At 38.6% G+C, this 22447-nt stretch overlaps 1 protein-coding gene across 10 annotated transcripts in view; it reads right to left on the bottom strand.

The window, feature by feature from the left end:
• inpp4b (inositol polyphosphate-4-phosphatase type II B) overlaps positions 1–22447 on the bottom strand; it is a 501746-nt gene that overhangs the window by 8293 nt on the left and 471006 nt on the right. For 9 of the 10 annotated variants that reach the window (XM_057844279.1, XM_057844282.1, XM_057844283.1 and 6 more), the window contains 2 exons: positions 16715–16869; positions 2473–2790 (listed from right to left, as the gene is read on the bottom strand). In XM_057844279.1, the coding sequence (XP_057700262.1) occupies positions 2613–2790; positions 16715–16869 (333 nt within the window). In that variant the 3' untranslated portion in view covers positions 2473–2612. Of the gene's footprint in view, positions 1–2472; positions 2791–16714; positions 16870–22447 lie in introns of those variants that run through there. The other variant, XM_057844280.1, reaches the window with a different exon arrangement.

A 22447-nucleotide genomic window follows, 5' to 3' on the forward strand; every position in this document is an offset into this window, starting at 1 on the left:
TTAGCATTATATGGCATTTAAGCTAGCAGACTTTCGCTATGCAATTTAGCCAATTGTTGTAAACATTAGCATTATATAGCATTTAAACTAGCGCTATGCAAGTTAGCCAATTGTTGTCACCATTAGCATTATATAGCATTTAAGCTAGCACAGTTTTGCTACGCAATTTAGCCAATTTTTGTAAACATTAGCATTATATAGCATTTAATCTAGCGGACTTTTGCTATGCAAGTTATACAATTGTTGTTAACATTAGCATTATATAGCATTCAAGCTAGCGAATTTTTGCTATGCAAGTTAGCCAATTGTTGTCAACATTAGAATTATATAGCATTTAAGCTAGCGGATTTTTTTAATGCAAGTTAGCCAATTGTTGTCAACATTAGCATTATATAACGTTTAAGCTAGCAGACTTTTGCTGTACAGTTAGCCAAATGTTGTAAACATTAGCATTATATAGCATTTAAATTAGCGGACTTCTGCTATGCATGTTAGCCAATTGTTGTAAACATGAGCATTATATAGCATTTAGGCCAGCGGACTTTTGCGATACAAATTAGCCAATTGTTGTCAACATTAGCATTATATAGCATTTAAGCTAGCAGACTTTTGCTGTACAGTTAGCCAAATGTTGTAAACATTAGCATTGTATAGCATTTAAATTAGCGGACTTCTGCTATGCATGTTAGCCAATTGTTGTAAACATGAGCATTATATAGCATTTAGGCTAGCGGACTTTTGCTACGCAATTTAGCCAATTGTTGTAAACATTAGCATAATATAGCATTTAAGGTAGTGGATTTTTGCTATGGAAGTTAGCGAATTCAAACAATGCAACAATTGGCTAACTTGCATAGCAAAAACCTAAAATAGCTATAAAATCCTCAAGCTAGATGCACAAAAATGCTCAAATGCAGAGGTAATTACCTTTTTTTTTTTTTTTTTAAGAGCAAGTTTTCAACAGCTATAAATTGCTCAATTTTCACTTCAGAAAATTAATACTTGAGGAAAGCATGCAGAATCATCTTAATTTTACTCAACAAAAGCAAAATTTGCATTTTTCTATATACAAACCTAATTTATTTAGGTTGAATTCCGATGTTACTATTGCCTCAGCACGTCCTGCTGGCTATCTGGCCCTCGTCGTTTTTAGATTGAAATGTTACATAAAATAAAACACGTAAAAAAATTTGTATGGATGCAGAAATGTCTAAATTTTTGCCAAAAAGTTGGTCAAAAATTACCTCGACACTTCTGTTACGCAATTGTGTATGGATACAACATGACGTCATCACAAAACAGAGAGCTTTTTAAGTTGAAAATTCTTAAATAAATAAATGCGTACATCCTGGAATTTTTACAGATATGAACATAAAACAGTCTAGAGTCTTGGTTAAAAGCAAAAAAACGGGCCGTAATCATTCATTTTACGTAAATATTTCAAGCTTAAATTATGCTATTGTTTAATCCAACGTGGCGGCAGTCGCAAAACAAAGTTTTTAAAGTTGAAAGTCCTTCTAAATAAAAGCGTAAATCCCGGAATTTATATATATAAATATATATATATATATGTATATATGCAACAAAAAAGAACAAAACAAAAAAACGGGCAGTTATCATTCATTTTATGTAAATATTAGGGCTGTCAAACGGTTAAAAATTTTAATTGAGTGAATCACAGCTTAAAAAATAATCTTAATTAATCGCAATTCAAACCATCTATGAAATATGCCTTATTTTACTGTATTTTTCTTTATTATAACAACAAATCAACAAGATGGTATTAACAATATTAACATTCTGTTAAAGCGATCCATGGATAGAAAGACTTGTAGTTCTTAAAAGATAAATGTTAGTACAAGTTATAGAAATTTTATATTAAAACCCCTCTTAATGTTTTCGTTTTAATAAAATTTGTAAAATTTTCAAACAAAAAATAAACTAGTAGCTCGCCATTGTTGATGTCAATAGTTAAACAATGCTCATGGTTGATGCCATAAAATCAGTCGCACCCAAGCGCCAGCAGAGGGCGACAAAACACAAAAAAAACACAAGTAACAAATGGACATGACACAATCATTTTAATCTGTTTGAGCGGGGCATGTGCGTTGATTGCGTCAAATATTTTAACGTGATTAATTTAAAAAATTAATTACCGGCCGTTAACGCGGTTTTTTTGACAGCCCTAGTAAATATTTCAAGCTAAAGTTGCGCTAATTTTCTCCATGCATCTTTTCACGTTTCAAAGTGCATGCATAGTGCTATTTTATATAACAATTACCTTGAATCCTCGACCAAATTACTCGAGACACTCCTGCCTGCTGTCATGCAGTAAAATGTTTGTCCTTTTTCCACCTAAATCCGGCATTTACAGTGTGTCTGAGTTTGTTACAGTGAATGCCAAACGCTCTGCCTAAGTCAGACCCCAATGGGAAGGCGTGGTGCAATGTTTGTAGGAGCTGTCTTGTCAACTGATGCTGAAGTGTATGACCAAAATATTCTATAACTGCAGCCCTATAAATAGTATTAAAATCCTCACAGAAAACAGGAAAAGAAATGATTATCATAGACGCAGAAGACAGCACGTAAAGGCGTGGTAGTTGTCAGCAGCTTTATTGATACTTTGCCAGCAGAAAAACCAGACTTAAAATGAGCCAGACGACCAGCAGGTGGGAACTGACGAGGAGCAGGGCGATGGGGTAAAAGTGACGCGACGTCGGTTTGCTCTCGGCCGCCGCCGCGCCTGCCTCGGGGTCCTCCCCGCACCCCACCTCGCCGTGGGACAGCCGACTGAGGGCAGGACGGCCCCCGATCGCGGGCAGAGAGAGAAGAAAAGCCAAACAAGGCAAGTTAGTAAAAGACTTTTACCCTGTGATGATGCTGACAACAGGTAAAAGAAGCAGCCAAGGATGAGAAATGGAGGGTGGTAGTAAAGAATGAAAATGCCATGCATGGAGGAGTGCAACATGGAGGATGCACCTACCTAGCTACCAACCAGAGTTTAAGACAGATTCAAATCGTTCAAACAAACGCTTGTGTTTGACTGTCTCGGAAGATCAGGGGTCCCCAAACTTTTCCATTCTCTAATGGGGGGCCGGGGTCAGTTTGTAAAAGAAAAGGTGTGACGATTGCAGGAGTGCCTAAATGTAAAAATTAAGGCTGTCAAACGACTAAAATTTTTAATGGAGTTAATTACAGCTTAAAAATTAATTTAATAATCGCAATTCAAACCATCTCTAAAATATGCCATATTTCTCTGTAAATTATTGTTGGAATGGAAAGATAAAACACAAGATGGATATATACATTCAACATACGGTACATAAGTACTGTATTTGTTGATTATAACAATAAATCAACAAGATGGCATTAACATTATTAACATTCTGTTAAAGCGATCCATGGATAGAAAGACTTGTAGTTCTTAAAAGATAAATGTTCATACACGTTTTAGAAATTTTATATTAAAACCCCTCTTAAGGTTTTTGTTTTAATAAAATTTGTAAAATTTTCAATCAAAAAATAAACTAGTAGCCCGCCATTGTTGATGTCCATAATTACACAATGCTCATGGGTGCTTAAGCCCATAAAATCAGTTGCACCCAAGCGTCAGCAGAGGGTGACAAAACTCCCAAAAACACAAGTAGCAAGTTGAAATTGCACTGTGCTGTCATTTTAATATGTTTGAGCCGGGCATGTGCGTTAATTGCGTCAAATATTAAGTGATTAATTAAAAAAAATTAAATACTGCCCATTAACGCGATAATTTTGACAGCCCTAGTAAAAATTTTTTGTTTTTCAGAAAGCCATAATCAAATAACCCTGAATTCTTCACGGAACAAAAGTAAATAAATAAAAATCATGATATGATATAATAATAAATAATAATAAATAATAATAACACTATTAATTAAATAGATAATAACCAAATAACCCTCTCTGGGTTCTTCACAGAAAAAAGCCAGGAAATAAATAACACTATTGAAAAAAAAGAAAAAAAAAAATTTTTTTTGTTTTTTTTGTTTTTTTTTGTTCAGGGGGCCGGATCAAATGTGTCCGTAGGCCGGATAGTTTATCGCATCAGTTTGGGGACCCCTGCAGTAGATGCTACGCAGTGTTATTTTCATCAACGATAACGAAAATATTTCATCAATGAACACTTTTTTCAGGACGATAACGAGCTAAAAACGTGTCTTGGGAGACTAAAACATAACGAGACGAATAGACTTCATAATGATTGATGAGTAAGATTAGACTTTCAGTGCGCCACGCCTTCAAGTAGGGGGCCATCCCACAATCCGCTTCAGTTATTTGCAGTCAGTCGTAGCGACACATGCTACGATAAGCCGCATTGGACTATAAACCGCAGCTGTCCTCACCGTATGATGGGATATTCACACCAAAAGATATTCAACAGCAACACTTTATTTGACAGCGGCATCATAAGACTGTCATAAGACCAAATGAACCACCATGAAGCTTTGAACACATTGGCTGCAAAGCTACATTGCTTCAAGAAGCTTCAATTGGCCATTACTGTTCTCTTGTTGGAAACAATCAACCTGTGCTGCCACCTGCTGTCAGTGTAACCGGTGTGTCCGCACCACACCCGCGTTCCGATCCCACCTCGCTCAGGTGAAGCCTCGAACCCGTGCTGCACGACGCATCCACTCGGCAGGCCGGAAACACTAACCGCTAGGCTATAAGCTCGAGCTGGCGGCCCAGTCGACAGCGCACCCACATGAAGGCATCGGAGGGAAGGTTTTTCACGCACCGCTTCACCCGTTACACTCACTCCCCCGAAAACCTTCACTGCTGATCCGGGTCACGGCACCAATGTAACCAGTGTGTCCGCGCTAGAGCTGGGAATCTTTGGGGACCTAACGATTTGATTACGATTCAGAGGCTCCGATTCGGTTATAAAACGGTTATTGATGCACCCCCCTCCTTTTTTTTTTTTAATGTTTTGTACATTAGTTCCAAAATTGTTCAAAAATACTCTCAGGCTAAACCAAACTACTATTTCAGTATCAAGCAGTAAAAAAATATACAAAAATAACAGTAAATAAAGAACTCCAGTCCCCATTCTGTATCAGCAGCTTTAAACTACATTCAATTAATTAAATGTTGTGAATCAACCGTTAAAGTTGTTAAAATTGCTCCCGTTATTCCATAATTTCCCTTTCGTCTACTTTCGACTTGTGAAAGTTTTAAAACTATTTTAAAGATAGATTCGAGTCAATATTTTACCGATTTAGGAGTATTTTAGATAACAAGTTAATTAGGTTTGCTTGGAAGGTTCGCTACAACAGCCTTGCAGGGAAGTGTACTGCTTTAAGATGGCGGCCGTTTACTTACTACTGCATCTAGCTTTTTGTAGATGTGCTGCTAACGCTACCGAATCTATATTGCATCTAGTCCTATAAAAATGATATCTAGCGTAGCATTATGTGGATGTACTTTGTAGCAGCTTTTCGGCAGCAGTCAGGTATGTTGTTGTGTTTTTTTATCTCGTGGCATGAGTTGAGCTAGAGCCATGAGTTGAGCACTGGCATTACCCGAGGGGCCGGGTAACGAGAAGCATGATGTTTAGCTACTCTCGCTCCGTTCCTCATTGTCCCGAAGACCGCGCGGCACGCTGAGTGTGTTGTACTTCCGCTTTACTTGGCATATTTCAATAATCGGAATTTAGATGTTTGTAAATCGTTCTCGAATCTTCCACGGCCGAATCGCGAATAATCTAAGAATTGGAAATTTTGCACACCTCTAGTCCGCGCCGCACCCGCGTTCTGATCCCACCTCGCTCAGGTCAAGACTCGAACCTGCGCCGCACGACACGTCCACTCGGCAGGCGGAAACACTAACTGCCAGCGCACCCACATGAAGTCATCCGAGGGAAGGTTTTCCGCGCACCGCTCAAACACGCGGACCTGCATGTACCCGTTACATCAGGGGTCCCCAAACTTTTTCCTGTGAGGGCCACATAACTTTTCCCTTCTCTGATGAGGGGCCGGGGTCAGTTTGTAACAGAAAAAGTGTGACGATTACAGGAGTGCCTAAATGTAAAAACGTATTGTTTTTCAGAAAGTCACAATCAAATAACCCTTTCTTGATTCTTCACAGAACAAAAGTAAATAAAATAATAATAATAATAATATCGTATCATATAATAATAACTAGGGTTGTTCCGATCATGTTTTTTTGCTCCCGATCCGATCCCGATCGTTTTAGTTTGAGTATCTGCCGAACACGATATTTCCCGATCCGTTTTTTTTTTTTTTTGCTCCCGATTCAATTCCAATCATTCCCGATGATTTTTCCCGATCATATATATTTTGGCAATGCATGAAGAAAAAATGAATAAAACTCGGACGAATATATACATTCAACATACAGTACATAAGTACTGTATTCATTTATTATGACAATAAATCCTCAAGATGGCATTTACATTATTAACATTCTTTCTGTGAGAGGGATCCACGGATAGAAAGACTTGTAATTCTTAAAAGATAAATGTGACTTTGTATATTGTGGCTAAATATTGCCATCTCATGTATTTGTTGAGCTTTCAGTAAATAATACTGTAGGCATTTAACTATTCTGCCCAAATGCATGATGGGAAGTACAACCATGACTGTGCATATTGGTACCAATTGCTATATCTTCTCTAAAATAACATAGGGTGTTAAGAAAAAGATCAATTACTACCTTTCTTCCCCACATTACTTCCCACGATATTTCTAATCGTAGGGAGAGGGATTGTAAGGCTTAAGCCAATTAAAAAAAGGCTCCAAAGGCTGCCAAAATTCTCTCTACTCATTTTACGCTGCCTTTTAGCTCTATATATAGGTAAAACGGCGCCATTACAGATTGAAATCGACAATGCGTGAGTAGGTCATGCAGCGCATGCGTTAATTGCGTTAAATATTTTAACGTGATGAATTAAATTTTTTTTAAATTACGGCCGTTAACGGGATAAATTTGATAACCCTACCTTAAGCCTAAACTGAAGACTCTGGATGAGTGTAACATATTATGTCTGTAACGTTAAATACAATTAGAAAACGATTTAATTAAAAAATATATATTAGGGCTGTCAAACGATTAAAATTTTGAATCGAGTTAATTACAGCTTAAAAATTAATTAATCGTAATTAATCGCAATTAATCGCAATTCAATACAATACAAACAACATACTGTACATAAGTACTGTATTATTTTATTGTAACAAATCCACAAATGGCATTAACATTTTTTCTGTTAAAGTGATCCACGGATAGAAAGACTTGTAGTTCTTAAACGATAAATGTTATAGTTACAAGTTATAGTAGTTTTATATTAAAACCCCTCTTCATGTTTTCTTTTTAATAAAATTTGTAAAGTTAATATAATAATAAGAAGAATAAAAATAACAATAATAGAAATAGAGTGACCAAAGTCTAAGTTTTACGTGTATTTTGCATAGCTATTTTGATATGGAATGCCAGTTCCATATGTTGAATGTACAATGGGGAGAACAAGTATTTGATATCAAATACTTGTTCTCCCCACTGTATGTTTCTTGTGAAGGAGTTGCCAATAAACGGCGCGGTCCAAAGAACGCCTGTGTCCACTCGCCTCTACTGTATAACATATATCTACATATCTTACCCAAAATACAACAAGAGACACATAATTGCCACTAAAAGAAAGAAAACTTACCGAAATATGTGTGGAGCACAAATAGCAATTTGCATTGCATTGTGAATACAGCATAAACGTCTCAAAAGTACTAATTCTCCCACGTTTGGAAGAAATAACATGACTATGGAACGGCGCTGCCCCCAAGCGGCCGGTGGCATTCTCTTCACTCTTAAAGTCCATAAACGGCCTCATTGTAATCTGAGGCAATATGCGAGATGGTCATTCACTCAAGCGCCAGCAGAGAGCGGCAAAACTCCATAACAACAAGTGAGCGTTTCAGTGTACTGTCCTTTAAATCTTTCTGAGCGGGACATCTGCTTTAATTGCGTCAAATATTTTAACGTGATTAATTTTAAAAAATTAATTAACGCCCGTTAACGCGATAATTTTGACAGCCCTAATATATATATATATTAGAAAAAGGCACGTCCGATATTTTTTTGCCGATTCCGATACTTTGAAAATGACGTGATCGGACCCGATCGATTGGGATGCCGATTGATTGGGACATCTCTTATAATAACACTATTAATTACATGGATAATAACCAAATAACCATCTCTGGGTTCTTCAAAGAAAAAGCCAGGAAATAAATAACACAAGTTAAAAAAAAAAAAAAATGTTCAGGGGGCCGGACCAAATGTGGAGGCGAGCCGCATCCGTCTCGCGGGCTGTAGTTTGGGGACCCCTGCATTACATCAACCCTGTCGTCAAGCATTCCTAGTAGCATGCATTGCAGTTGCACTACAGATGTAAATCACAATCAAAATTCATGTTCTGTGCTTCAGTTACTGTTCTAGTTGTTTCATTAATTGCCAGTTAGGGTGTTTGGTAATGCTTTATGTCAAAATTGCACGGAAAAAAAAAAAAATTAAGTCGCTATTTTGGGCAAAAACTTATATTGCTATTAATCCTGAAAATATAGGTGATTATCTCAGCATTTTATGATTTTTGTACATCTAGCGTAAAATCGGAGAATTTTATAGCCATTTTAAGTTTTGTCATACTTGAATAAAAAAATGGCTAATCGGGATTTTGTCAGGGAACGACTTGGAATTTTATGATGCTGCTGTTCATGGAGACTCATATACAGTGCTGCTCGAAAGTTTGTGAACCCCACAGCGATGGTCAGATTTTTTGTAAAAAAAACTAAAATAACCTTATTAAATGTTAAGTTATACCCAAATCCACAATACTGACATTCCAAATAATGGACTGAAACAAAAGAAATAGTTATACTGTCATTCTTTATTTAACAAAAGTGGTTGATTTAAGAAAAACTCAGATATCATGTGTGCAAAAGTATGTGAACCCCTTCAGTTAATAGGATATTGCGCCTCCTTTTGCAGAGATTACCTCAACCAAACAGTTTCTGTAGTGACTAATCAGCCTCTCACATCTACTTTGGGGGATTTTTGCCCATTCTTCCTTGCAGAACGCAGTCAGTTGAGAGAGGTTTGATGGGCGTCTGGCATGAACTGCTCGCTTCAGGTCCCGCCACAGCATTTCAATGGGATTTAGGTCAGGACTTTGACTGGGCCAGTCCAGAACACGAATCTTCTTCTTTTTCAGCCATTCCTTGGTTGTATTGCTGGAATGCTTTGGATCATTGTCATGTTGCATGATCCACCTTCTGCCAAGCTTTAACTTCAAAACAGATGGCGTCAGGTTATGTTCTAGGATTTGACAATATTCCTCAGAATTCATGATTCCCTGGACTATGTGGAGTTGTCCAGGTCCTGAGGATGAAAAGCAAGCCCAGATCTTGACATTCCCACCTCCATGCTTCACTGTTGGGAGAAGGTTCTTTTGGTGGTATGCAGTGTTGACTTTTCGCCAGACATGGCGGTTTTGGTTGTGACCAAACAGTTCAATTTTGCACCTACATCAGTTGATGAAAACTCTTTTTAATTTAGTCTCGACAACACAACTGTTAAAAAAAACAAAAAAAAAAACTACTGAATTGATTGATTAGGAAATCAGGTTTAAATAATAAAAAATTCCAAAATGTTGAGGGGGTTCACAAACTTTTGAGCAGCACTGTATGCTTAAGAGTGGTGCCTGTTTTGGTTTTGGGTCATTAGCGGCTTTGGTTTTGAAAATATCTTTGAATTCCACGTTTCTGAAAATAGGCCCCCTACGGAGCGGCGCCGTTTCCCATCAACTGATAGTGAAGTCTATGCCTTTAAAGGTCTGTGCTGAGCAGAGGTTGCGCTAGACTTTTTCGTTGTCGGTTATTTTGACTGACAGGGTCATAAAAATCCGGTCATAATCTATTTTTACCCGTCACTTAAATTTTTAAAATGATAATAATGACATATTCAATAGTATTTAGTTTTCATTCATTTTTAATTAATATTCTGTCCGAACAAGCTTAACAGAGAATCCACACCGTGCCATCACACATCAAGCAGATGAATATGTAACTTTTTCTCCGCAGTGACAAAAACAGCTGACTGTGGCCCCAGTAGGTAGGCTACATGTGGAACAATGAAATTAACAGTTCACCTGCTGTGGCCTGAACGCAGTCTCACACTTTCCACATGGTGCGCATGGACTTGAATTGCGTGCCCGCTTGTGCATAATCAAATGTCTCAAGTTTGTGTGTCTCAAACTTTTTTTATGAAACTCCGAGTAAGGCCAACGACGTCATGCATCAAGAGAGACAATAGCTAATTAATATGCTCACTCGCCGCCCTGTGGTCTGGGGTGTGAATTGCACCTGTCAAAATGACAGATGGACTTCAGTTTTTTCCGTCACTGTTTTAAAAAAACGGTCAACGACGGAAAATATTCGGTTAACGCGACCCCTGGTGCTGAGTGATCATTCCACACAAAATGTAACTCTTAGCATTAGCATAGCATTCATGTTCTTGTTAGCATTAGGCTAATGCTAACGGCGAGCGTCCTATCACGCTCTCGGACAACTTTTTTATGTACAGCTCGAGGCATCCAGGTGGGTATAATTATTGAAAATAGTGTACTGTTTTCCTGCAAGTTGGTGTTGTCCTTGCTACGTGCTAGGTGTTACGTGTTAAAGAAGGTGGGGCCAGCAGCAACCTAAAAACTGCAATCCTTTAACCGGGAGGTACTGAAGAACATAGCTGAATGTAGCTGCTACTGCTAATTACTCAGCGTCAGTAAGGAGTCCCAGAGGCACAAAAACACAACCGCACCTAGTACACCCACCAATTAGTTCCATCCGAAGCCAAAAATGAGAATCGGCATTTGCCAATACCTTTCATGTATGCCGAACACGGCTACGCGCCAACCTGTCAAGCAAGTCTGACTGACTGACCTACTTTGGAATAATGTATTTTTTTGTTTTTACAAGCTTACCAGAAAGCCACGCCACCAAGAACATTCCAGCAAGTCATGCATAAATCAACACATTGTAATTTATAAGTAGTGTTACAGTGACAGTTTTTTTTTTGGCTCCTAATACCGATTCCAACACCTGCATGTGTAGTACTGGCTGACACCAAAAAATAGTAGTTGACTCAGAGTGAACTTGAAATTTAGTGAAAACAATAATTTTCTTTTAATCGCACATTAATCATGTAGTACGTGTACTGTACATACTACTATATACTGTTTGGAATGTATGTACTAGTGTTATAACAAGTCCATTATCAGGGATACACCTAAGAACTGATAGAACAGAAAGAGGGAGGATAGGGCCAATTTGGGTATGCTTGTATATTTTACACCTGTAGTCAAATGATTTGAGATACCTCTCAATTTAGTTGGATGACGTAGTGTCTCAAAACCTTTGACCTGCATGTCTGCCTGGTGTGCGTTATTTCTTTTAATGTTCTTAAGTATCAGCATATTGTATTTATTTCATTTTTAAATTTAATTTTGTTTTAAATCCTTTTCACTCTAGCACCTTTTTACTATCTTGCAGCTTATACTTTTATCTTTGCTGCTGTGGTGTTATGGGCACTGGAAACTAATTTCCCTGAGGGAACTCTCCCAAGGGATAAATAAAGTTTATTGAATTGAATTGAATTTATTATGGCTTTGTGTGTATCACAATGCGATTAATTGGAATTGGGTCATTTTTTATAGGGTGCCATTTGTGTCCTCACTACAAATCATGCTGTCTTTTTACTAAAGTCGGACAAATAATCATTCAGATTATTTTTTGTGTGTGTATTATAAATTACAAATTCAAGGGTACAGACTTTTATTTACTTGACTTCTGTTTCTAGTGCGCACCAGAAACTATCTGGTAAAAATTAGCATTATATAGCATTTAATCTTGCGGACTTTTGCTCTGCAATTTATCCAATTGTTGTAAACATTAGCATTATATACCTTTTAAATTAGGGGATGTTTGCTATGAAAGTTAGCCAATTGTTGTAAACATTAGCATTATATAGCATTTAAGTTAGCGGACGTTTGCTATGCAAGTTAGCCAATTGTTGTAAACATTAGCATTATATAGCATTTAAGTTAGCGGATTTTTGCAATACAACTCAGCCAATCGTTGTAAACATTAGCATTATATAGCATTTAACCGAGCGGACTTTTGCTATGCAAGTCAGCCAATTGTTGTACACATTAGCATTATATATAGCATTTAAGCTAGCGGACCTTTGCTATGCAAGTTAGCCAACTCTCGTAAACATTAGCTTTATATAGCATTTAAGCTAGCGGACATTTGCTATGCAAATTAGCCAGTTGCTGTAAACATTAGCATTCAATAGCATTTATGCTAGCTGACTTTTGCTACGAAATTTAGCCAATTTTTGTAAACAATAGCATTATATAGCATTTAGGGTAGCGGACTTTTGCTATTCCAATTGTTGTAAACATTAGCATTCTATAGCATTTAAGCTAGCTGACTTTTGCGATGCAATTTAGTCAATTGTTGTAAACATTATTGTTATATAGCATTTAAACTATCAGGCTTTTGCTATGCAAGTTAGCCAATTGTTGTAAACCTTAGCATTATATATAGCAATTAAGCTAGTGGACCTTTGCCATGCAAGTTAGCCAACTGTTGTAAACATTAGCTTTATATATCATTTAAGCTAGCGGACATTTGCTATGCAAATTAGCCAGTTGCTGTAAACATTAGCATTTTATCGCATTTATGCTAGCTGACTTTTGCTACGCAATTAAGCCAATTTTTGTAAACAATAGCATTATATAGCATTTAGGGTAGCGGACTTTTGCTATTCCAATTGTTGTAAACATTAGCATTCTATAGCATTTAAGCTAGCTGACTTTTGCGATGCAATTTAGTCAATTGTTGTAAACATTATTATTATAGGCTATAGCATTTAAACTATCAGGCTTTTCCTATGCAAGTTAGCCAATTGTTGTAAACATTAGCATTATATAGCATTTAAGCTAGCGGACTTTTGCTATTCCAATTGTTGTAAACATTAGCATTCTATAGTGTTTAAGCTAGCTGACTTTTGCGATGCAATTTAGGCAATTGTTGTAACCATTAGTATTATATAGCACTTAAGCTATCAATTTAGCCAATTGTTGTAAACATTAGCATTATATAGCATTTAAGTTAGCGGACTTTTGCTATTCTAATTGTTGTAAACATTAGCATTCTATAGCATTTAAGCGAGCTGACTTTTGCGATGCAATTTAGCCAATTGTAAACATTGGCATCATATAGCATTTAAGTTAGCGGACTTTTGCTATTCCAATTGTTGTAAACATTAGCATTCTATAGCATTTAAGCGAGCTGACTTTTGCGATGCAATTTAGCCAATTGTTGTAAACATTAGTATTATATAGCATTTAAGCTATTAGGCGTTTGCTATCCAATTTAGCCAATTGTTGTAAGCATTACCATTATATATTATTTAAGGTAGTGGACCTTTGCTATGCAAGTTAGCCAATTGTAAACATTAGCATTATATAGCATTTAAGCTAGTGGACCTTTGCTATGCAAGTTAGCCCATTGTAAACATTAGCATTATATAGCATTTAAGCTAGTGGACTTTAGCTATGCAAGTTAGCCAATTGAAACAATCCAACAATTGGCTAACTTGCATAACAAACGTCCGCTAGCTTAAATTCTATACAATGCTAATGTTTGGCAGATTGTTTCTGGTGCGCACCAGATTGCCAAAATACATTTATCTTATTTTTGTCGATGTCCCTTTAGGGTATCAGTATTTATCCAGGACAATAAAATCATAACATTTAATTTTGATTTTTTTTCTGCTTTTACGAGTTATTTTATGCACTGAATTTGAATGAAACACTGAGGAGTAGTGTTGTATCGGTCGCGAACGATTCGTTCTTTTTGAACGAATTGTTTTGGTGAACGAGACCGAACTAATCATCATCTGCACTGATTCGTTCTATGAAGGTGGTGCTTGTTCGCTGCGTGGGAGGGCGTTGAGCAAGCGGCAGCGTCTTCTGACATCGCACACGACCAATCAGACGCCAGCCTCATCGCGGGCAGGGGAGGGACCGGAAACAGAATCAGGGCGTTTGTCACTCACGTCCACGTGTGGCCAATAAGCAGCCAGCGTGCAGGCAGGGGGGCAAGACTGAGTTTTGTCACTTCCCGTTCAGTGACTCGGTCCTCCGGTTCCTGACCTAGCTTGCTGCTAACTTGATTTTCCAGTAATGACTATGCGGTGAATGAATCAGAAAATGAAAGAAAATGACTTTGTCACATATTTGTTAACGTGGAGCCTATCAAATGCTGCTCAAACAGACAAAAACACCACACAAATCTAGCGAGCATTGTTTAGAGTAGTACTTTTCTCAACAAACTCGTGACTGCCTATGACGACATACTATCAAATTTACAGTAATTTAAAACACGGGTAGCTACGAGGCAAGCAAAAGCTGAGCTGCGGTCGCGTGACGGCAGTGAAGCGGGCAGAGAACTGTCACTATATGGAGGCTTCATGGCAGCGATATTTACCTCATATGTGCACAGAAAAAAATATTTAGTATGATCACCATAATACTGATTTGCAATGAAACTGTATATACATGTCAATTTTTTCCCGAGTGTTTTTTTTTTTTTTTTCGTGTCAGCGTGTCGGGTGTTGGTTGGTTTGACAAATTATGTCAATCCGTCCATCATGTGCTACTCAAGCGCCCAAAACAACGCACGCAGACACGGGAGATGTCGCAATATGTCTACATTTTTCTTAACAGACTAATGAGAGTAGAAAGGCGACATCGTAAAGAGCTAACAATTATTTCTCGTCAGCATTTGACGATCTGAGATGCGGGGACGACAGGGGAGCTGACCGGATTATTTTATTTATTAATACCAGTGCAAAAATTCAACACGATCATCTTAATACTAAAAAACAAAAATACAACAGAGCGAGATGTAAATATGATGTGTTGGTCGTTCCATATTCAGAAATTAAACTTTCGATGTATTTTTATTTTCGTGACAGCAAACATGCTGTATATGTGATTGTATGTGTGATCAAGAACCTGCTAAAGAAAGTCCGTGCGCCCCCGCCCCCTACTCCCCTCACAAAAGGAAAATGTTTAACCGTGTCCTAAATCGAAATGCAAGCACGAGCCATGACTTTGAGCCCATAGAACTAGGACAGACGACGCGGAAGTTCTCCCTCGCTTTTGCAGCAGCAGGAGGGAGACGAGGCTGTCTGTGAAAGCAGAATGATACCGCCTGTCACTCATTTCTGAAACTACGACGAGTGGTCAATGTGGAAGAGAGGGAGGGACCAAGCAATGTCACTTCCCGTTCAGTTATACTGTGAAGCGGTCTTTGGTGATTCGTTCGGCAACGTCACTTCCCGTTCAGTAACCGAACGATTCGTTTGGGCGGGGAGGGAGATGAGGGGGGCGAACGATTCGTTGAACGATTTGTTTGAACGAATCTTTTTACTGAACGAACCGGAATGGATTCGTTTGCTCAAGTGAACGACAAATCTCGTCACTACTGAGGAGCCCTTAAAGGGACAAATTAATAAAAATGTATGCAATCTGTAGATAAACTATCAATCAATGTGTTCTTTTTAAATTAAAATATATTATTTGATTAAAAAAGAAGAAAGGTTTTCTTTTCGTCCCTAGTGTCACTGTCCACTCTGTTGTGTTAGTGTACAATCAAAACGTGTCCACCCAGCTATATGTATATCAAAGAAATGAATTGAATCATTTCAAATGTTTTATCTGTAAAATTATTGATTTCTCATCAATAATTCAATGTCATATTAGCTATTACACTAGCAAAGCTAGACTGAGGGCTCGCTTTAGCACAGAATGTCCCCTCTGTTAGGGTCCACTCTGTTACGTCCATATGGGACCCTAGTTAAAGAAAAGTCCCAATTTTGAATTAATGCATACTCACTTGACTTCAAACTAATTGCTATCAATGCTTGTTTAGCTTGCCCGATTCATCGTCTGCCATTGACGGTGCTCGGCGTCCAACGTTTTTGAAGTGGGAGGGTTGGTAGCCAATGAACGAACGTTCATTGGCTGCCCCCCTCCCACTTCAAAATACGTTGGACGTCTACTAGTGATAAACACAATATACGACAATATATAATTTCATCGCCCCTACCAACATGGCCTTAGCGCGGCCATGTTGGTAGTGGCGACATTAGCATCAAAGTCAATGCATTGACATTCAAATTAAGTCATAAATAGCTTACTAGATTTTCAAGACTATTTTGTGTCAAAGTCATTGTCAAAGCATTTATTTACTATTGTTGTTTACTATTGTCCAATCCATGTTATGGCGGCATGAATAGCTGGCGGCCATCTTTGGTAGGGAGACAAGTGGTTTGAAACGATCTCAAAAAGTAAATATTGCTCAGGATCGACACGTTATTTCGATGACGTCATTTTACTGCCGCAATACCAGTATCGTAAGCCTATTTTTTTGTTGCGCAATGTTCATTTTGCAGCAATGGAAAATAATGTGGGTGTGGCAATGGTGGCGAGTGACAAGCAAGGGTGGGGTATGGACACCAACGCATATTCCTTGGCTGTCATTGACAGCGATAGACGTCATGTCCTTTTGATCTGGAAAGTGTTTGAAGGCCTCACCTCCGCATACAGTCCAGCGCGCGAATGAAGAAGTCCTTGCTGAGCTGGTGTTCGTCACGTAAGAGGGCGCACTGCTCCAGCGTGACGGACATGGACGTCCGGTCTTTGGCACTTTTGCAGCTGGTGAACCTGATGCCGTTCACGCGTCGGCAAATCTAGAGAAAAACCGTCGGGTTTAGGAGTATGCAATCAACATAAAGCTATGACCCAATTGGTTGCAAAGCAAAATATGTCAATAATATTGTAAAATGTAACGTTAAAAATGTCATGTTCTGTGATTTACATTTCTTCAGTTACTGTTCTAGTTGTTTCATTACTTGCCAGTTACGCTACTTATACTTAGTTTGTTGTTTTTAGATCATTTTACGTTCGTTTTAAACCCCGAAATTGATTGAATGACCTGCTGTTATTTGTGTCCGTCTGGTATGAGGTGAATGTAGTGTTTGAAGACATCTAGAGGTCACTTTAAGCATAGTTACTGTGTATAAGGGCTGCAGGTACGGTGGCCGAGAGGTGTCAGGCGAAATGCAAAGTCCAAACACTTTGCAAATAGAAAAAAGCACGACCCCAAATTGCAAACGCTTTGCAAAAGAAAAAAGCACGAATGCAAACTGCCACAACACGATCCCCAATTCCTAAAGCGCGATTACAAATTGGCAAAAGCACGAACCCCAATTGCTACAACATGACAGCAAATGGCTCGTAGCGCAAATGCAAATTGTCACAACACGATCCCCAATTCCTAAAGTGCAATTGCAAATTGGCAAAAGCACAAATCCCAACTGCCACAACACGACAGCAAATAGCTCGTAGCACAACAGCAAATGGCTCACAGCACAGCAGCAAAATCACGCAACACAACGGCAATAGTGTTGTATCGGTCGCGAACGATTCGTTCTTTTTGAACGAATTGTTTTGGTGAACGAGACCGAACTAATCATCATCTGCACTGATTCGTTCTATGAAGGTGGTGCTTGTTCGCTGCGTGGGAGGGCGTTGAGCAAGCGGCAGCGTCTTCTGACATCGCACACGACCAATCAGACGCCAGCCTCATCGCGGGCAGGGGAGGGACCGGAAACAGAATCAGGGCGTTTGTCACTCACGTCCACGTGTGGCCAATAAGCAGCCAGCGTGCAGGCAGGGGGGGCAAGACTGAGTTTTGTCACTTCCCGTTCAGTGACTCGGTCCTCCGGTTCCTGACCTAGCTTGCTGCTAACTTGATTTTCCAGTAATGACTATGCGGTGAATGAATCAGAAAATGAAAGGAAATGACTTTGTCACATATTTGTTAACGTGGAGCCTATCAAATGCTGCTCAAACAGACAAAAACACCACACAAATCTAGCGAGCATTGTTTAGAGTAGTACTTTTCTCAACAAACTCGTGACTGCCTATGACGACATACTATCAAATTTACAGTAATTTAAAACACGGGTAGCTACGAGGCAAGCAAAAGCTGAGCTGCGGTCGCGTGACGGCAGTGAAGCGGGCAGAGAACTGTCACTATATGGAGGCTTCATGGCAGCGATATTTACCTCATATGTGCACAGAAAAAAATATTTAGTATGATCACCATAATACTGATTTGCAATGAAACTGTATATACATGTCAATTTTTTCCCGAGTGTTTTTTTTTTTTTTTTTCGTGTCAGCGTGTCGGTTGTTGGTTGGTTTGACAAATTATGTCAATCCGTCCATCATGTGCTACTCAAGCGCCCAAAACAACGCACGCAGACACGGGAGATGTCGCAATATGTCTACATTTTTCTTAACAGACTAATGAGAGTAGAAAGGCGACATCGTAAAGAACTAACAATTATTTCTCGTCAGCATTTGACGATCTGAGATGCGGGGACGACAGGGGAGCTGACCGGATTATTTTATTTATTAATACCAGTGCAAAAAAACAATATGATCACCATAATACTGATTTGCAATGAAACTGTATATACATGTAATTTTTTTCCGAGTGTTTTTTTTTTTTTTTTCTTCTTCGTGTCAGGTGTTGGTTGGTTTGACAAATTATGTCAATCCGTCCATCATGTGCTACTCAAGCGCCCCAAAACAAAGCACGCGGACACGGGAGATGTCGCAATATGTCTACATTTTTCTTAACAGACTAATGAGAGTAGAAAGGCGACATCGTAAAGAGCAAACAATTATTTCTCGTCAGCATTTGACGATCTGAGATGCGGGGACGACAGGGGAGCTGACCGGATTATTTTATTTATTAATACCAGTGCAAAAATTCAACACGATCATCTTAATACTAAAAAACAAAAATACAACAGAGCGAGATGTAAATATGATGTGTTGGTCGTTCCATATTCAGAAATTAAACTTTCGATGTATTTTTATTTTCGTGACAGCAAACATGCTGTATATGTGATTGTATGTGTGATCAAGAACCTGCTAAAGAAAGTCCGTGCGCCCCCGCCCCCTACTCCCCTCACAAAAGGAAAATGTTTAACCGTGTCCTAAATCGAAATGCAAGCACGAGCCATGACTTTGAGCCCATAGAACTAGGACAGACGACGCGGAAGTTCTCCCTCGCTTTTGCAGCAGCAGGAGGGAGACGAGGCTGTCTGTGAAAGCAGAATGATACCGCCTGTCACTCATTTCTGAAACTACGACGAGTGGTCAATGTGGAAGAGAGGGAGGGACCAAGCAATGTCACTTCCCGTTCAGTTATACTGCGAAGCGGTCTTTGGTGATTCGTTCGGCAACGTCACTTCCCGTTCAGTAACCGAACGATTCGTTTGGGCGGGGAGGGAGATGAGGGGGGCGAACGATTCGTTGAACGATTTGTTTGAACGAATCTTTTTACTGAACGAACCGGAATGGATTCGTTTGCTCAAGTGAACGACAAATCTCGTCACTAAACGGCAAGAGGATGACCCGGAAGTTTTTAAAAAATAAATAAATAAATAAATAAATAAAATTTTAAAAAAGGAGGACACTTTATATGTGCTTTGTGACCATCTATACGGACCTCCATGAAGTTGCCCCCCCCCCCCCCCCCCCCCATCAGACGCAAATTTATATAAAAATGATGTCAATCGTTTGTGCTGCAATGGTTTTGTTGATACAGTATTATGCTTTTATAGAGATATTAATTTCGAGTGGTGACATCACTCGTAGCTTTTCTTCAGTTTAGCTCCCGCGGCTAATGGAGCGTACCAACTCTCTCAATAATAGGGGTGTGTCCTAAAAACTAGCTAGCACCATTTTGCTGTAAATGAGGGGCTTAGAGGGATGTCAGCACGCGAAATTAATATCTCAAGCCCCCAATTTACTGCAAAATGGACCCGAATTTGTATTATGATCGTGCTAGTTATTATGACACCCCTCTGTTATTGAGAGAGTTGGTATGCGCCATTAGCCGCGGGAGCTAAACTGAGGAAAAGCTACTAGTGATGTCACCACTCGAAATTAATATCTCAATACAAGCACACAAAGCACATTTAAAGTGTATAAAGTGTCGTCCTTTTTTTAATTTTAACTTCCGAGTCATCCTCTTGCCGTTGTGTTGCGTGATTTTGCTGCTGTGCTGTGAGCCGTTTGCTGTTGTGCTACGAGCCATTTGCTGTCGTGTTGTGGCAATTGGGGTTCGTGCTTTTGCCAATTTGTAATCGCGCTTTAGGAATTGGGGATCGTGTTGTGGCAGTTTATATTCGTGCTTTTTTCTTTTGCAAAGTGTTTGCAATTTGGGTTCGTGCTTTTTTCTATTTGCAAAGTGTTTAGACTTTGCATTTCGCCTGACACCTCTCGGCCACCGTATGCAGGTTTGTATATTTACTCTCAGCGCAACATATTGGGGATATGAGATCCTCACAAAGAGATGTTATTTATTATCGTTGGTATCATACATCACTACTCCATTACACCAACAGAGGTGAAAATAAAGTCACAATACCGAACACACAAGCTTGCAGTCACAAGTCCTATGATCACGCCGGCGTGATCAATCATGTGACGTCTTTAAAGCGCAGTAAATGAATGAAATAAAATATTTCACAAAGAGCGCTGCCGTCAGCATGATTTGAAAGTGTGGATTCCAAACTCTAAGAGTTGTTATTTTTTGATTTGTTTTAACTTCCACTAGAGGGCACTCGTGCTCTTTGAACAGGTGATGTTTCATTTCTGTAGATTTTTCTAGTTGGAGTTGGATGATTTCGGTGAATCTTTTGTCTAACATAAGTTAGATTATAATATTAACAGTTCATATAGATAAAAATACACCATTGTTTTAAAAATAAACATTATATGGAGTTACTCATTACCAGAGGTGGGTAGTAACATGTTACATGTACTACGTTACATTTACTTGAGTTACTTTTTGAGAAAAATGTACTTCAAACAGTAGTTTTACTAAGCCATACTTTTCACTTCACTGGAGGAAAAACACTACTCTTGCTCCACTACTTTGGGCTACACAGTCATTACATTTTTCCTCTTCATTCTTCCTATTATTTCTTGCCAGCGATGCCAAGAATAGCTCTGAAATTTCAACCAATGAGACGTCGCAAAAATAATCACATGACTCCATTATTCCAATTAGACTCGAGCTTGCCGTTCTATGATCACGCCAGCCTGTTCAATCACGTGGCGTCTTTAAAGCACCGTAAAAAATGAAGTATTTGACATAGGGCGGTGCCCTCAACATGACTCAAAAGCGCGGATCTAAACCTCTCTCCTAGTTGTTATTTGCCGCCAATTGACCACGGAAAACAGAGATATGATCCTTTTAATTTCATATTAACAACTATAAAGGAACTCTACACTATTCAAACTAGGAACTATTTTCTCCACTAGAAGGCACTCATGTTCTTTGAAAAAAATAATGATTCATTTATGTAATTTTTTTCTCTCATCGGAATTCAATGAAAAAATGTAAGCAGTTACTCTCAATGTTACTTTGAGTATTCTTTTCACCAAATATGTTTTTACTTGTACTTGAGTACATTTTTTGGATGACAACTTTTACTTGAGTATTATAATTTTGAAGTAAGGCTACTCTTACTTGGGTAAAATATTTGGCTACCTATGACCTGATTGTTCTTTTCACCGAATACTTTTGTCCACTAGTACTTAAGTGAATTTTTTAGATGACTATTTTTACTTGAGTAATGTTATTTTAAAGGGAACTTCAGACCTAAAGACATATAGGCTCTAATATGCCACAATTGTTTCTTTTTACTAAAATATGTGATCAGAAACACATATATTATTGACATTGAATAAAAAAAACAATAATATTTTGTACATGTTTTAACCTTACGAGGGCGCCATGTTTTACGCGCAAGATGCACGCTGGGGGTGATGATGCGGTTGGGTTGGACTGGGAGAATAGCTGTGATAGCTAATAAGTGTATTTTGTTACAGAGCTGTGGAACGAGTTCGCGACGTCGTACCTCCATCCAAATCCAGCTCATCAGCAGTGTCTTTAAACCGATCCTAGGCGGCTTCCCGAGATATTGATTTGCTGCCATTTGACAGTTTGTGGTTGCATCCTTGCCTTGTTTTTTTTTAGTTCGTTAGCATTGTGTTTTCTTGTGGTAGATTTAACGCAGATTGTCGATCTGTTGACCATATTAGTCACGTAGCGTATTTAAACCACCCTTCTTTGATATTACTATGTTTAAGTATTTTCTTACGGCATTTTAGTACGTTCTGCCTGTATTCATCTAAACAAAAAAAGCTGAAAGCGCACGGTAATACTTTGAGTGTCAA

Source organism: Corythoichthys intestinalis, chromosome 8, assembly GCF_030265065.1.
Source record: "Corythoichthys intestinalis isolate RoL2023-P3 chromosome 8, ASM3026506v1, whole genome shotgun sequence".
Taxonomy (NCBI): Eukaryota; Metazoa; Chordata; class Actinopteri; order Syngnathiformes; family Syngnathidae; genus Corythoichthys; species Corythoichthys intestinalis.